Source organism: Anneissia japonica, unplaced genomic scaffold (genome assembly GCF_011630105.1).
Source record: "Anneissia japonica isolate Jap-2015-1 unplaced genomic scaffold, ASM1163010v1 scaffold287858_len863314_cov180, whole genome shotgun sequence".
NCBI lineage: Eukaryota > Metazoa > Echinodermata > Crinoidea > Comatulida > Comatulidae > Anneissia > Anneissia japonica.
Genome location: NW_022693771.1, coordinates 711,968 through 728,526, shown reverse-complemented (window position 1 = coordinate 728,526; position 16,559 = coordinate 711,968). Strand labels below are relative to the sequence as shown.

The 16,559-nt window shown below is 33.5% G+C and overlaps 1 protein-coding gene across 2 annotated transcripts in view; it reads left to right on the top strand.

Moving 5' to 3' along the window:
* The window catches only part of LOC117100913 (ATP-binding cassette sub-family C member 9-like), a 21,801-nt gene extending 5,548 nt beyond the window's left edge, over positions 1-16,253 (top strand). For both annotated transcript variants that reach the window (XM_033240755.1, XM_033240756.1), the window contains exons 4-31: positions 277-462; positions 1,060-1,209; positions 1,800-1,955; positions 2,240-2,374; positions 3,355-3,517; positions 3,638-3,678; positions 4,135-4,395; positions 4,800-4,955; positions 5,427-5,505; positions 5,831-5,936; positions 6,167-6,265; positions 6,449-6,614; positions 6,713-6,850; positions 7,490-7,724; positions 8,155-8,393; positions 8,860-9,099; positions 9,811-9,968; positions 10,371-10,463; positions 10,724-10,826; positions 11,482-11,595; positions 11,740-11,851; positions 12,332-12,462; positions 12,641-12,719; positions 13,358-13,466; positions 13,731-13,834; positions 13,956-14,089; positions 14,472-14,534; positions 14,891-16,253. In XM_033240755.1, coding sequence (XP_033096646.1) covers positions 277-462; positions 1,060-1,209; positions 1,800-1,955; positions 2,240-2,374; positions 3,355-3,517; positions 3,638-3,678; positions 4,135-4,395; positions 4,800-4,955; positions 5,427-5,505; positions 5,831-5,936; positions 6,167-6,265; positions 6,449-6,614; positions 6,713-6,850; positions 7,490-7,724; positions 8,155-8,393; positions 8,860-9,099; positions 9,811-9,968; positions 10,371-10,463; positions 10,724-10,826; positions 11,482-11,595; positions 11,740-11,851; positions 12,332-12,462; positions 12,641-12,719; positions 13,358-13,466; positions 13,731-13,834; positions 13,956-14,089; positions 14,472-14,534; positions 14,891-15,025 — 3,885 coding nt within the window. In that variant the 3' untranslated portion in view covers positions 15,026-16,253. The remainder of the gene's footprint in view (positions 1-276; positions 463-1,059; positions 1,210-1,799; positions 1,956-2,239; positions 2,375-3,354; positions 3,518-3,637; positions 3,679-4,134; positions 4,396-4,799; positions 4,956-5,426; positions 5,506-5,830; positions 5,937-6,166; positions 6,266-6,448; positions 6,615-6,712; positions 6,851-7,489; positions 7,725-8,154; positions 8,394-8,859; positions 9,100-9,810; positions 9,969-10,370; positions 10,464-10,723; positions 10,827-11,481; positions 11,596-11,739; positions 11,852-12,331; positions 12,463-12,640; positions 12,720-13,357; positions 13,467-13,730; positions 13,835-13,955; positions 14,090-14,471; positions 14,535-14,890) is intronic.
* The last annotated feature ends 306 nt before the right edge of the window (positions 16,254-16,559 follow it).

Genomic DNA, 16,559 nt, shown 5'->3' with positions numbered 1-16,559 from the left:
ACTTAACTGCAATTCAGAGGTAAATGATAAAACGGCTTGCCATACGGCCGCAGTGAGTGCTCGGCTTCAGTGACGTCTCCAAAAAGTCAACAGGGTTTTGGTTCCATACCAGTAGGCTTACTGGGCACCACAAAATCAGTCTTTGATATACTGTATTAGTATACAAAATATATTTTACTGTTTTTACCTTCAGAAATAGATATGCACGCACGCAATTAAAATGACTATGGATATTTTTTATTGTTTTTTTTTTTTTTTTCCTTTTTTTTTATCTAGGGCGACGAAATATCGCAGCCTAGCATCCTGAGAGCATACCGAAAAATATATGGGTTTGAATTTTTTGTATCTGCTGTTGCAAAAGGATTGTCCGACACATGCGGGTTTATACCAGCCCTGTCTGTCGGCAGAATGGTTGATTACGTCAGTGACATTGATGACGAAAGTGATACTTATATTAATTCAGTACGGTTTTTATATAATTTGTTTAATGATAATTTTATTTTTTATAATGTTTTCTGAAATTGATACGATTTTCTTGTTTCAATTAGCTTTATATACGCCTATTTTAAAGTATACATTCGGCGCCTAAACATCACCATGGTTAATTCCGGCACAGATCCTATAGGGTGTGTGATTCCGGTATGTCTGAGTCGTTGATGAATACATTTTTATAATAGCACAGTTATAGTTTGTTGAATGGTTGTTGCACAGCTACCATTATTCTAGTATGTGCCACGTCGCGCTAACAAACGTGTGAGGCGTTTTTTGGGCGTGCTTATACGAGAGCGTGCTTAGCTTAATATTTACGTTTTTGTAGTGCTAAATTAGTACTGTGCCGTGTATTGAACATAGGCCTATCTGACGTGTTGCTTAGTACTATTTAATTCTTGATGAATCGATTATTTAATAGCATGTTGTTGCTGTTCATATATCATTAATAAAATTAATAATAGTATTATTAATATCATAGCCTTAGTATTATGAGTCAGATTCTACACTAAAATGTACCAATAATCTAAGTTTAATTGAATCTATATGCTTTTCCTTACCGGTATGTAGGCAGCGTATGTGTCGCTGAGCGACTACTTTACAAATGGCTTTGTGCTGTTGGTGTTGGCTACCTTGGCTATTATTCTTAAGGGTGTGTTTCTACAATATTCCAACTATATCCTGTGGAGGCAGAACATTGAGCTGAAGGGAGCGCTTCAGGTAAGAGCTATGCAGGTTAAACTCAATCAATCGATCGACCGACAGGCCGACTGACTGATTAAACTAACTTATCAATGAAAACGAATCAATCAATCAATTAAGCAAACAGTCAATAATTAAGCAAGTCAATCAATCAATTAATCAACTAGGCCTACCAATCTAACCAATCATGTTATCTAACAATCAATCAATTGTTCACGGTTACTTGTATTGCCAAGATGCAGCTCTACAGATCATTTTGGATATTATTTTGTACTGTACATATATAACCGTCTTGCAGTTTCTTCTGCGCATGTCTATTTTGAACGTTGATGCATTTAAATATTCAATCCATTGTATGTTGTTATCTGTATTTTATAGAGTACATATTAATTAAGGGTTATTGCAAATTGGTTGTATTTGGCTATAATATTATTTTACTATATAGCCATAAATATCAGTAATTAGCAGTTCATAAAATAATATTGTAAGCCGTATTATTATTTTGTTTACTTGTCCTCGACATTGTAATGCGTGAGTGACCTAGAAGGTGGCTTATTACTTAACGACTAGCTCTTGCTAAGATTGAAATTAATATATTTTTTGTCTAGTCAATAATCTACGATAAATCTCTAAGAATGTCAACGTCAGCCGCTGCAGATGGATCGTGCGGGATGGGAGAAATTGCAAATCGTGTTTTCGTTGATACCGATGGTATGCAGCGGATGATGACGTACATACACAACGTTTGGTCTATTCCTTACCAGGTAATCTATAAAACAAAGCCCTAATAGAAGCCATATCAATGTCCCATAAAGTTATAATTATTTTGATAAAATAATGGTAATAGCAATTTAAAATGGCTTAGAAGATAAATAATTTCCCCAAAAGACTGCTACATTCGTCTCTATAAGAGTCCATTTGAGTCTATAGATGTTTTGCTTATATATTTCTTGCTTTATTTATGTATCATTACTTTGATGAATCATAATGATAAGAATTGTGTGAATATCAATTAAATTATAGTATTTTTATATTGTTTACAATGTAGGTTGCACTCGCCCTGATTTTCCTCTACGTGGAGATGGGAATATCAGCTTTGGTAGGAGCATCACTAATGTTGATTATATTCCCGTGTCAAGTAACGCTAGCAAGATGCAGTGTATATTTCCAGAAGATGTCAATGGTAAAATTCTAATGTTACTCATTTAAAGTTAGAGAGATAATGAGGCTATGTACACGTATGCATTAAAGTACGTAATACAAAGTACGGTATTGCAGCGTAATTTGTGTCCAATTCTTAGTAATGAGTAAATGAGTAAAATAAGAACTAACTGATCATTACATCTTAAAGGTAGAAAACACAGATAGACTAACACTCTGGTTTTTGTAAACTTTGAAAATGTGATGCTATTGAGAGTCTCGACTCTATTAGACAAAAACACTTTTGAAAACTTTAAGGACTCCTATATTTTGGCCATCAATTATTTTTTGGGATGGTTTTGTAAATGGTACAAACATCATATTTTCATTGACGATAATTATACAGTGTACAGTAAACAATGTCTATTTGCCATATGGAGAGCTAGAACATTATATTAATTGCATTCCCGCCCCTAACTAAATGTTTATTTAGCATTAACTATTTGAATTGTTTAGTTTTGTAAAATATGTTTTGCCATTTTTGTTGTTGTCATGTCGTGGTTGTTTTGCCCTTGTGCAAATGTTTCATTCCCTATGTGTCACTCAAATTTAAAGGTAAAATTTACTGTATTGTAGACCTAATCTTAAATTGTTCAATTACTTTTCACAACCCTATAAAGTTGTTTATCTTAACGAGCCACTCTTTGGTAAGAGACATGGTGCTGACATTTTTTAAATTTTGTTCTTGTTTTCATTCACATATAACTTTAATTGTATATTTGTTAATTTTTTTGATAAGCAGCCTAATAGGCCTATTTGATTGAAATGCTTTTGTGGTTTTTTTTTTCTTTGTATTGTTTAGCGTTAATGCTAAAGATTTTTATTTCATAATTGTGTTCTTTTATGCCTAGTTTTAAGTCAATTTGAATGCACCACCTTTGTGTGTGCCATCGGTCTTAAGGTGTTATTTGCTAATAAATTGATTGATTGAGTCGTATTAATACCAACTATTTTTTTTCTCAGGTTCGATCCGACGAGCGGTTGAAGGCAATTAATGAGGTTATCCAGGGAATGAAACTCGTCAAGCTACTTGGCTGGGAAGATTTATTTTACAATATCATTAGTAAAAGCAGGAATCTTCAGATATATTTGCTACGGAAACAGGCCTCCATTGCCGCTTTCATTGGTAAGACGAACAAACGTTTTGTAACTTTCTAAGTTAATATAATGTATAATGTTCCGATTTTCGGGAAAAAAACTCCCCCTTTTTTTGCATTTCCTCATGGTTACTTTTTTTTTCTTTCAGTTCCACTTGGTTTTGGTTCTCCTTCATTTATCGCACTTTTGGTAAGAGTATTTTACTTTTTTTTTTTTTGATGTTGATGGTGGTTATAGTGATATTGATAATGGTATTCTGGCAATTGACACGGAGCGACGGAAAGTGGAATGTGACAGTACACTTTCTTGTAATTTGTCGAACCATTTTGAATGATGATATTAAAGATGTTGATAATAATGATGATGATGATGATATAATAATAGTATGAAGAGTATATGAATATGATGATGATCATGATAATGGTGATGATGATTATGATGATGATGAGGAAGGTGGTGTTGGTGAAGATGAGGGCGATGATAATTGCGGTGGTGGTGGTGGTGGTGTTAGTCGTATTCAATGATATTATTATAATAGCTGTTGTTGACGTGATAGTGATATTAACGGGCATCTGTAAAGCTTCACTTCGCGCCCGGAAAGGTATCTGTGGATGCCTGTAATGTTTAATTCCGTTTCTTCAACAGAGCTTCGTCATGTACACGCTAGTCGAGGGCCTAGTTCTGACTCCCGACGTTGCCTTCACTGCCATACCTCTGATTCAGAACCTGAGCGCTCCACTTTTACTGCTGCAACCTACCGTCAACCAGGTGGTCAGCGGTTTTGTTAGTATCAAGCGTATAGAGGACTTCTTGAAAACGCCTGAAATTGAAAAGAAGGACATTGGTAGAACAAATGTTGATAGTTTTTCGACGCTAGTGAAAAATGAAATTTTGTTAAATGGAAGTGTAAGTCAATATTGTATTTAAACAAACAATAGGAAAAATTGTTTACTGATAAGCGATTAGGAACTAAACAATGTTACTGAAAATATAGATTATCATTCCGATTGTCAATTTACCATCATTAAATACAACAATTCTCCACATTAGAATTTAAAAAAAATAATAATTCTAATTCATTTATTTATGAATAGATGAAACACATTAGAAATTACATAATTTCAATAGAAAAAAAAACAATATAATCTCTTAAATATCACCAAAAAAAATGATAATTATGGTAATGTAGTTAGATTTGTAATTATGTAGCTGGATTGCGAGTCGAATGGCTGAGCGGTCAAGGCATCTATATGTTTTATATATATATATATATATATTTTTTTTTTTTTTTTTTTTTTTTTTTTTTGTAGAATTGTGCAGACCCGATGGAGTACATAACGTCAGATAAAGAATACACGTCATTTAGGAAATCAGTTGACGACGCTCGTTATGGTACATTTAAAAATGGCGGCGCCAGTAAATACACCAGAATGCTACCGGCATTACCTGATGACATCATATTGAGTGTAGGTAGACGTTAATTTTGTTCAGGGTATTGGAAATGTAATACCGGTGATAAATTAAAGGCAGATTGTATTCTAGTTTTTTAGCCGGTCATCACAATTGTATAACATCCATCAGATGCACAATTTTGCTGATACTCATATAGACATATTCTTATTTACATATAGAAAAAAAATGGTTGCAATTAAAATAGTTAATGGAAAATTCCAGTAGGTCGAATGACGTAAAAAGTCGTATGTAAATTAGGTAAATTTTCACTACAAGCTAAGTTTACGTTGTGATTTTAACAACTCTCTTTTTTATATGTTTGAGCTGTACATGCCGACCAATTTGTTGCTTTTCGGTGCATAAATATACAAATAAATAGATTTTATAAATGTTTCCATAGTCATAGGCATTCACCAGACCTCAGTATCAATCAACTAAGTTGTGCACGGTATACAATGACATTTTACTGTATGTACACTCTATAGGTTTCTAATGCCGATTTCAGTTGGGAGAAAAACTCGTTTGAACCTACACTGAAAAACATAAACCTTGAGATTCCAAGAAGTAAGTTGAAAATATTTCATACGATTCTACTTATTATTTGTATAGCCCTATCAACCTATGAATTTTTCTACTAAGTTTTAAAATAAATATCGATCGTAAATATCAAGATTGTGAAGCATGAAAATAAAACAAAGAGCTGTTTTTCGAGCTAAGCTTTCACAAGCTGTCGGCGGCAGTCTCTAGATCTAACTGGCGGCTTCAACAAATTTTATTTTATGACCATGTTAAAGAAAATGATATTGAATGTTTAATGTGTTTTATTTGTTTACTTTATAATTATTTGAACATTTGTAAATTTAATGCAATTTTGGTTATTTTAACACAGATCGTCTGACGATTATCGTGGGTCAAGTAGGAAGCGGCAAGTCTTCATTACTGTCTGCGTTCATGGGAGAAATGTATACAAACGAAGGAAATGTTATATGGAACACGTGAGTGGTCTTCTTTATGTTTTAATACGTACGTTAATATAAAATAAATAAAATTCTTTAAAAATTTAACATAATTTAATATTTTAATAACGTTTGTTTTTATTATTATTATTATTATTATTATTATATCATCGTCATTATCATCGTATTATCATTATCATTATCATCGTTATCATTATCATTGTTAGGCATAAAAATATTAAATATTAATATTATAATTATTATTTCAGACCTTATAGCAACATTTCATATGGTTCACAAGGGGCGTGGCTCAGAAATGCAACTGTCCGCGACAACATCATCTTTAACAACGAATACGAACTATCAAGGTGAGTTTTGTGATTTCTTTGAAACACTTTGATATTCTAAGAGAACGTTTTTATTACTATATTTTATAAATTTGTGTTTGTTTATTTTCCATTTTTGCTGACCTACACTATTTGAAATAGTCAAAAATGCATTTTTAATAACCTTTCGATCCTAATGGAATAAAATTATTTTTTTTATTTTAGATATCAAGAAGTTGTTTCCTCGTGTGCACTGCTTCCTGACATCCAGATCTTACCGGCGGGCGACATGACAGAGATCGGTGAGAAAGGGATTAATCTTAGCGGAGGTCAGCGTCAGAGGATTAGCGTTGCTAGGGCAATGTACAGCAAGAATGACGTCGTCATTTTGGTAAGATGTACTTAAAATATTATTTCATATTATTTCTTAATTTTTTTTAAATTGTGTATGATGTAAATAATGTTAACGGTGTGCCTTGTTGTTTTAAGGATGATCCTATGTCTGCTCTTGATGTTCACGTGGGGGCACATGTATTTGACAATGGCATCAAGAGATGGTTGTTAGGCAACAAGAGAACTGTGATTCTGGTCACTCATCAACTTCAATATCTACCTTTTGCTGACCAGGTGAGACATAATTATTGGTCTTTCTCCTTTTCGTCATCACAGGAACACTTTTGCAATAACTTTTATAGGGGCTTCAGGTCATAAACTTAAGTGTTACTAGAAAATATTGTTTGTTGTTGAATGTTAAAGCTTCTTGAAAATTTGCATTTTATCTGTCATTTGACTAGTTTAAAATCCGATTTTACTGCCGTTTAAAATGTTAAAAAAATTATCCTTTTTGACAATGTTTAAATAAATCAATTGTATATAACTTTAATGTTGTATTATTACTTTAAACATATAAACATTGTATTTAATGTCATTACATTTTTGTATAAATGCCGTAAACTTTTTGGAGGTAATAATCTTCAAAAAATATTGTATTTGGTAAAGGTTAAAAGTTATGTATTTACACCGCACAAAAAAGCGGGGGTGTCATATGCGCAAAAACAAGTGAACAGAAATTTAAATGCTGCCTGATCTTCGTTGTACGCTTATTATACTTTTGTCTTTACATTTGGTATATTGTATCTTTACTAAGAAATACATATTTAGCAGAGTAATATTCGACGTTAACGAAAATAACAACGATTGGCAAAGTAACACGGTCGTGGTTATCTATCGACGTTAACTCCTATCATCTGCATGTGCTTTTTTCAGATAATAGTCATGAGAAATGGGCAAATCCAACTACAAGGAACCTTTGAGGAGGTTGCTAGTCAGGATAGGATGTTGTACGAAAACTGGAAGAAAACGATGAAAGAAATCAGTGAGACGGAAACAGAGGATGAGGAGGACAGTAAAACAAAACAGGAACGAAGGAAGCTGAAGATACAGTTGACAAGATCCAAAAATAGACAGATCGCAGAGACGAATGCGTCAAGCAAACCTACCGGTATGTTGTGTGCCGTTCTGTTTTTGTTGATGAAATCTTTAATAAACGGTCAGCATGTGATGGGAGACTTAAGTGTGCGATGCAAAAACATTATTTTATACCCATAAATAAATGTCTGCCAATTGGCAAAGAACTTGCATTCTAGTTTTTAGTTGGAAGCTAAACATTTATCGAAATATCACGTTTAGCAATGGACGATACCGGGGTGTTAATCAATCTTAACAACTGACCAATCAGAACAAGGCAAGGAATACGCGCGTGTCTCACAAGCACACGTGTTGTCCCACGTGTTTGCGTACGTTTTATACACTTCCGTTTCTTGTTGACCTTAGTAACAGTAAGCTAGGGGTGGGGCTTAGCGGTAAAGTACAATATTGAATTATCAAAGTTAGGTATCTTTAACGTTAACCTTATATTCTTAATGTTTTAGAAGAGTTCAGCATGTCAGACATCGGTGATTCAGACAGAAGCAGTCTGATAGTAAAAGAGGATAGAAACGTTGGTTCTGTGAAGTACGAATTATACACGTTCTATGTGCGCATGGTTGGGAGCGCCCTCGCGTCTTTGAGTTTGACGGCATTTCTAATTGAAGTTTCACTTCAAGTGTCCAGTAACTTCTGGCTTTCGGTCTACACAGATACGACGTCAGATTTATCGAACACAACAGAGGTAAATTTTTGAATTGAGCATAATTGTGATACTAATAATTACCCATTTATTAACATAATTCATGAGTTTTTTTGTATTGTAGTATTTTCGTAATGGTGTTTTACTTCCGGCGCTGAGACATACTTATCATTACTACTATCATTATGATTATAATCACCATCACTCTCCATTATTAGTTATTGTTGTACAGTATTTCTTTTTACTGTTATTCTCATTGTATAGGCCTAGCTGTTGCCGTTGCGTGTTGTTATCATCTTAATAAATATAATTTCAAGGGGGAATCTATTCTTATAAACGACCAATTTAGTGTTTGCTATGGTTCAGGTAGAACCACAGAATAACATAGGGCCTTATACTGGTTTCCATTGGAGCACTGCTATACTGTTTACTTAGTTGTAATTTACGGTACCTTACTTGAGATCTAACTACCGCCCTCTATTGCTTTTTTAACTTTCCAAATCCCCAGGAACAGCAAGAATCGGATCTGCACCGTTTTCTTCGTGGTTACGCTGGATTCATTGGATTTGGAGCAGTAATGACATTTTTTTCAACACTACTAGTTATGAACGCATTATTATCGGGGGCCAACAGGATTCATCGAAAAATGCTCTCAACGATTCTACATGCATTTATGAGGTTTTTCGATACAACACCTGCCGGCAGAATTCTCAATCGGTTTTCGTCCGACATGCAAGTATTAGATCAGGTATAATGAATATTATAAGTCAATTTTCCTATCCCGTACACTAAGTTTTCATTCAAAAAAATCCTTCTGGTCTTGCAGACCCTCGTGATTTTTTTTAGGCATTATTTCCAACCGTCTTATAATAATTCCCAGTAGTGTATGATATGCAACTCTACTAATTGTTTAGTAGTGTATTATTTCTTTATACATTACTGATTATAATACCGACGAATATGTGATAATGATAATATGATAAACAGTTTGATACAATGTGTTGTCGTCTATCACAATTGCACTGCCTTTCCAGAGTGTCAATCAAACTTAACAACTGACCAATCAGAATAGACCAGTCGGGAACACGCACGTATCTCCCAAACACACATGCTGTCCCACAAACGCATGTGTTTGCGTTCTTTTTACCTTAGCAACAATATCCAAGGGGCGTTACCTTAGCGGAAAGATGCATTCACATTCAGCACACATTCGTTTTTTCGGGTAATTTGCTTGTCCGGCGGAGGAAAATTGCCATCCTTTACCCCCACACCCCTCCTCGTTTGTTTGTTTGTTTGTTTGTTTAAATTTATTTATTTATTTATTCTGGTGGAAAGAGCTACAGAAAACAATTTAACCAACAACATCGAATATCTTATTTTTTAAGTGAAATATAAAATGAACATTTAATCTCAATCTAGTTATCCACTTTATTAAATGTTCTCATTTTGTTTTTTACAGCAAATGTTGATTATGGTGCCATTTTTGCTCCGCACTGGACTACTTGTCATTGGCGGATTACTTGTGAACGCTATCGTATCATACTTCTTTATCCTGACCATTCTACCGATTGCGATTGCGTATTTCTTCCTCCTTAAATATTATTTGTCATCATCGAGGTTAGCAAGTATTAAATTATTAAAAATACACTTCCACGTTGCGTCTGAGCCGCCATGATAGAATGTAATACACTTTGTTTTGGTGTAGGCCTATGTAATGTGTTTTTAAGTGACATTCACTTCTAAGTTCTATACCTGTCACTGTTGATGTTCAAATTAAATTTCACCATAATTTTTTATTAAATTTGAATTTTAAATCTTGAGAATTTAAATAGTGCACTTATTTCTGGAATGGTGTCAACTTCACCTTATTTCCCCCTCCCCCATTTGGCGCTTTTGATAAAAAATTAACTTTAAATGGACTCGTTATATCATTGTTTACATTGTTTTACTAGTATTGGTACCCTAAGACCAACTGAAAGTTGCCTTTTCAACAGTGTTGTTATAACTGCTATTTTACAGAGATTCTAAGCGCATCGAGTCTGTCACAAGATCACCCGTGTACTCTTACTTTGGTGAAACAATTAATGGTCTAACATCAGTCCGAGCGTACCAGTAAGTACAGCCTCATATTTACAATATTCTAAGAAGAATTTCATCTAGAGTAATCGCATGGACTTTTCTAACCAATCACTGAATATTTTCAGAGGGGCGGGGCTTACTGGAACGGTTCATTCTATGTTGATTTTTGTATGTAATTTTTTTGTACGTCAATAGTAATTTCACGTATTTTGCCTTAGTAACATTTCGGTTTGCTAGTCAACTAACCCACCGACGACTAAAATTGTAATTAATACTTTTGTTTCTGCTTACAGGCAACAGATTCCATTTTTCCAAACGCTTGTAACCAAAATTGATTTTAACTCTAACGTCCTTCTCTTTCAACAAGTTCTAACTTTGTGGCTTTCTGTCAGACTGGTAAGTTCATTTTTCTAGTATAGGACTAAAAACCATAAAACGTCATCAGATCTATTTTGTGTATAACGAGTAAAACCTACTAGGCCTATACGGTACCGATTACAGTACTTATTCTTTTAATTAGAGCAACCATCAAAAACATTAAAGCATTCTTGTTTTAAAGCAGTTTTCCACGAATTCTAATTACACTCTTAATATAAAAGTATGATGCATTCCGGGTGAGCGCGCAATAAGGTCTAGCTAGAAGCCTTTCTAAATTAGGCTATGTGCAGAATTACAGCAAGTCCCTAGATGGTAATATATGTATGCCAAACCAGGCAATTGCTCTCTAGCGAATGTTTGAAAAGAGCAACTTAGCCTATGTCATTCTATGCGCGTATCCAGTGGCGGCTCTAGGATATATTTTCTGGGGGGGCTCTAGTATATATTTTCGGGGGGGACTAAGTTGTCCGACAGGGAGACTTGAGCTCGTAGGCCCGAGCTGGAGGAAGGGGTTGAGAGGGGGGTTCCCCCTCCCAAATGAGATTTTTTTTTAAAAGAATATCAATCTCTGGATGGCCGAAAATCGCACTCTTAGGCTGTGACAGGCGCCGCCACTGCGCGTATCATCTACGCGCGTATGTTATTTTTTCATTTCGTATTATTATATCTTTAGTCGATTATTGGATCGTTGATTATCCTCTCATCTGGTCTGGCAACATTGATACCCGGCGTGATGGGAACCGTTAGCTCAAGTTCTGTTGGACTAGCCATAACATATGCTATAATGGTATGTTTGACGTTTTTTGCCAATTATTTTTCTTTTAAGCCCTAATCATTCTGTTTTCTTCAATATTCTGATATTTTAAGCTAAGTTATCAACATATATTGAATGTCTTAATATTTTCATGCGATAAATATTTTTCAATTCCAGATGTCAAATCTGCTAAATATTATCGTCCAGCGAATGGCTGAAGTTGAAACTACAATGAATGCAATCGAAAGGAGTTACAAATGGACAGTACTCACTACTGAGCCACGTGATGGTAAATATACAAATTTAATCATTTTAAACATTTACATCAATCCACGGTAGATCTACTTAAAGGAAGTTTAAATAGGCCCATTGTGAGACGTGTTAGATACATTCGTAGCTCCTACCTCACAGGACAACCCTTGAAATTGGCTTAAGTTTATGTAGGCTAACATCAGGTCCAAGTTAAGTTTATCCATTAATGTGTACATAGAGACCTAGATGCATGTTTCCTTCAGGACTCGATATCATGGTGTGTACAATGACAACACAATTTCGTTGTAGAAAAACAACCGAAAGTTATCCATCCTAACCCCTATAGGATACAGTGAGTCGGCCGAGTTATGCGCATACGCAAAGAGGCCTTTGTAAATTTCACAGTAGAAGTATTGTTGATCTTATTAAAATGTACTTTCAATTTTATTCCGTCCAACAATATCGTGACGAATTAAACTTGCTATAGAATTATTTGTATCATTTTTATATGTTACAGGCGGTATGAACCCACCGAGTTATTGGCCGCACCGTGGTGAGATAATCTTCGACTCGACATGTGTACGGTACGCCCCTGGTCTCGACACAGTCTTAGATAATGTTACAGTCAACATCAAACCAGGACAAAAGGTAAATATAAACATGTACATCACGTTATTTTGCTTGTAGTTATGATTATTCAGACATTTTTAAACAAATATTTGTAATAAAATATTTTGTTTTATTAATTAGATTTTATGAAAGTCTATATAAAAATGAATGAATGATTGAATGAGATTAAATTAAGGTTTTATCATTTACCATAAAGGTTGGAATATGTGGGCGAACCGGAAGTGGCAAATCATCATTGACCCTAGCTTTGTTCAGAATCATCGACACGTTCAGAGGTAAATACATAAATATGTCAAAATTTTGTATATACCTATATCCATTGTTTTTACGTTGGCCGAGTCGAATGACCGACGGTGAAACAAGTCTTCTCGGATAAGGACTGTAAACCATAGCACTATAAAGAACCCTGTACATCTTCCCCAAACGAGTAGGGGTTACCCCGGTCTAATGGTTTATACAATCCCTTATAGAATATAGCTGGTACTGGTTTACCGGCCAGTTCCCTTAGGGGAGAAGAAAGTTACTGAATGACCTATTATAGTCCACGCTTTGAGCGCTCTGATTTTCATGAAATAGCGCTACATAAATTATGTATATCTATTTCATCATTATCGCATAGGCCCAATGTGCTTATATAAATATATTAATAAATATATATGATTGATAATTTAAAGTTTTATGTAATATATAATCCAGTATCAGGGCACTGTAAAAACCGGCAATACAAATAACACTGTTGTTTTGAAGGAGTATATAAACCCCGAAGATTTTCTTTACCTAAATTGTTAAACAACTCCTTGAAAATACCAATATATTTTGTTTATCAAGTTTTATTTATTGTGATGGTTTACGCATACCTGTGCAAAATTTTTGTTGTATGAATATCTGTTCAAGGATTTTTTTTTCATTTTAGGGAGAATTCTAATCGATGGTATTGACATTGCTCATATACCTCTCAATTCACTTCGTAAACGATTGGCGATCATTCCACAAGATCCAGTCTTGTTCACGGGAACAATTAGGTAAGAATATAACCGAAAGTAAAATTAGATGTTATCACAACTGGTTTGTTATAAAAACTTTGAAACCAGACTTAACATTTTGGCAATATACTTTATAGCCTATTTGAAAACAACTGATAACATTTTAAAAAACCAAGGACGGTGACCCTTTGATTTACTGTGGAGCCATTATAGTGTTTCCCAAGTACCATATAACTTTACGTGTAGGCATCTACAAAATATGTGACGTTTTCTAATATTATTATTATTTTCTGTTGTGTCAAGGTTCAATCTCGATCCAGACAACATTCATAATGACAAACAATTGTGGGAAGCACTCGAAATCGCGCAGTTGAAGAGAGTTGTTACGGAGTTAGGAACGGGTCTCGGTAAGTAATATGGTATTTTGATTATGACTATTGATTTTTGTTTGTTGGCAAACTAAATAACTAGATTTTTTATTCCATATAATGTTCATTTAAATGTAATTCTAAATGGCTTATAATTTAGATTCCCCAGTATTCGAGGGTGGAGAGAACTTTAGCGTGGGTCAGCGGCAGTTGTTCTGTCTCGCACGAGCATTCTTGATCAAAACCAAAGTGTTGGTAATGGACGAGGCGACTGCTTCCATTGATGTCAAAACGGTTAGTTGTTCTTCGAAAAATATTTCAAAATTACAAATTTCTTTCTTAACGTCTTCATTGCTTTTATTTCATTGTTTAGCGCATGTTTTTAAGTCATATCAGTGCATTTGTTAATACTTAAAGCATGGTTTTAACTACAGTTACGTACTAGGCCTATTTGTTATAATCTTATCGATTGTTTTGTGCCAATGGAACCAAATTTCCAAAGCAATTTTTGGACCAATAAAATGATATTATCTAATCTAACCTAATCTTACATTTTGCTATAATCGTTTTCGTATTTGCCTTTCGTATCCGTACTTAACTATTTTAGCTGTTTTACTTATTTAATTTAAGGGATACTACTTGTTCATTAATATATACATTTTCAATATTACTTTAGGATGCTGTTTTACAAGAGGTTGTACGCCGTGTGTTCAAAGACCGAACTGTGTTAACAATAGCTGTAAGTTTTTTTGCTAAAAATATTAAATACATATATGTGTATATATATATATATAAATATATATAATATATATATAATATATATGTATGATATATACATAATATATATATAATATATATATATATATATTATGTATATATATATATATATATATATTAAAGCTCTGTCACATTTTATGTGACATATATCTGTGATGTGCCCAAATTTGTACATAATGATAACATATAAAAAATCAGGGTTAAACACACATTATTACAACATGTTATTGCAAAAAATAAATTTGAATATTGAATTTTGAATTGATGTTTGTATAGGCCTAATAGAATAATATGTTGTTTCGTATTTCCTTTGTTTAGCATCGAGTGGCAACTATCCTGGATTCTGACGTCATTGTAGTTCTCTCCGACGGAAAGGTTATCGAGTACGATTCACCGGATCGGTTGCTTCAGCGAAATTCCGTATTTGCCTCTCTCGTCAAATCAAACAAATAAACAAAGGGCTAATCTGTAAATTGAGAATATTTGCCAAAAAAAATAATGTAATCATTACGTTTCTATATTGTCGTTTAGAAGAATGTACAGTTTTCCAGATTAAAGACAATTATATATTTACATCAATTAGATGCATACTAGTGTTTTTCAGTGGAATTTAGTGTTGTTTGAAATTTAATGTTATAACAATACTTAATAAAATATACCTGTACATATTAAAATACTTACGGTATTGGCATACAGTAATCATTATTTCTACACATAGCCTATGTCCTTCAAGCAAAATAAAAATCAGTTTAGATGAAGGTTAGATCTTCTTATCCTATCCACACACTTGCTAGATGCTTTGTTTCAGTCCGTATTTTTGTCAAATAAAATTTGATAGCTAGGCAGAGCTTTATAGATAAAACTAAGTTAACTACAGACCACACTGTGCTTACCTCATATGAGATTATATATTTTGTTTTACAAAATTAGATCTACTTTTATGTTTTGTTAATGTTGAAGGCAAATTATTTGGAAAGAATTATTCAGCATTGTATCAGGTTGAGAAGAATATACATCAATGCTGTAAAAAATGAAAGTCTTAATAAGTATCTATCGTTAGATATAATGGAATATAATGGGTAAAAGAATTATTGTAATATATTTAACTAGTTTCTCAAAAGTGATTTCAATCAATTATGTTGTTTATTTTGTTTAAATGATGTAAATGAATCTGTTTTGCCAAAAAGTGAAATTGTATATAGAATTTGAATAGGCAGTGAAGTTGAAGTGGTTTGGTGAATATGGTGCTTACCTACCAATCCAAAGGTCCTAGCTTCTAATCTTTCAATAGGCCTACAACCAGAATTGTTTTCACGCGTTTAAGAAAAACGTCACGATTTAGGCCTAATAATGAGACTTACACTCAGTCCACACTATCAAGGTTTATGTGACTAATTTGTGTGATGTACCCAAATATGGGCATGATGATGTCATATTACACCCAAATATGGGCATATCGCTTCTTTTTGTCACACAAAATTTGATAGTGTGGACAGTGCTTTAGTTTATAGAGCATCACCTTATTTATTATATTTAAGTGACCCGGAATAACCGCAAAGGTTCTGGACGAAGCTGGGGGTTCATCCTCTCTAAATATGGCTTAATTACATGTTTTGTAGTAACATCGGTACAAATATAATTAGAACCTATAGGTATATTAAGAAATAAAGTTTTGATTTTATACTGTTGTTGTTTTATTATTTAATCTATTAAAATATACCTGTTGTCCATAATATATTGAATATAAATTAACAATGAAGATAATTATGATACAATTAAAATAAATTATTATAACAGGATTATTGCAAAGACTTATATTACATCTTTAAAACCTATCACAAGTTTGCCCCTGATGGAATGAAATTTAAAAAAAAACATTTTACAAACGAACAAAACAAATAAAATCCAACCAATGAAACTCCAAGCATTCTGGAGAAAATCCCCTTTCGATATTTCTGATAATAAACTTTTCAATAAAGCCCCACCT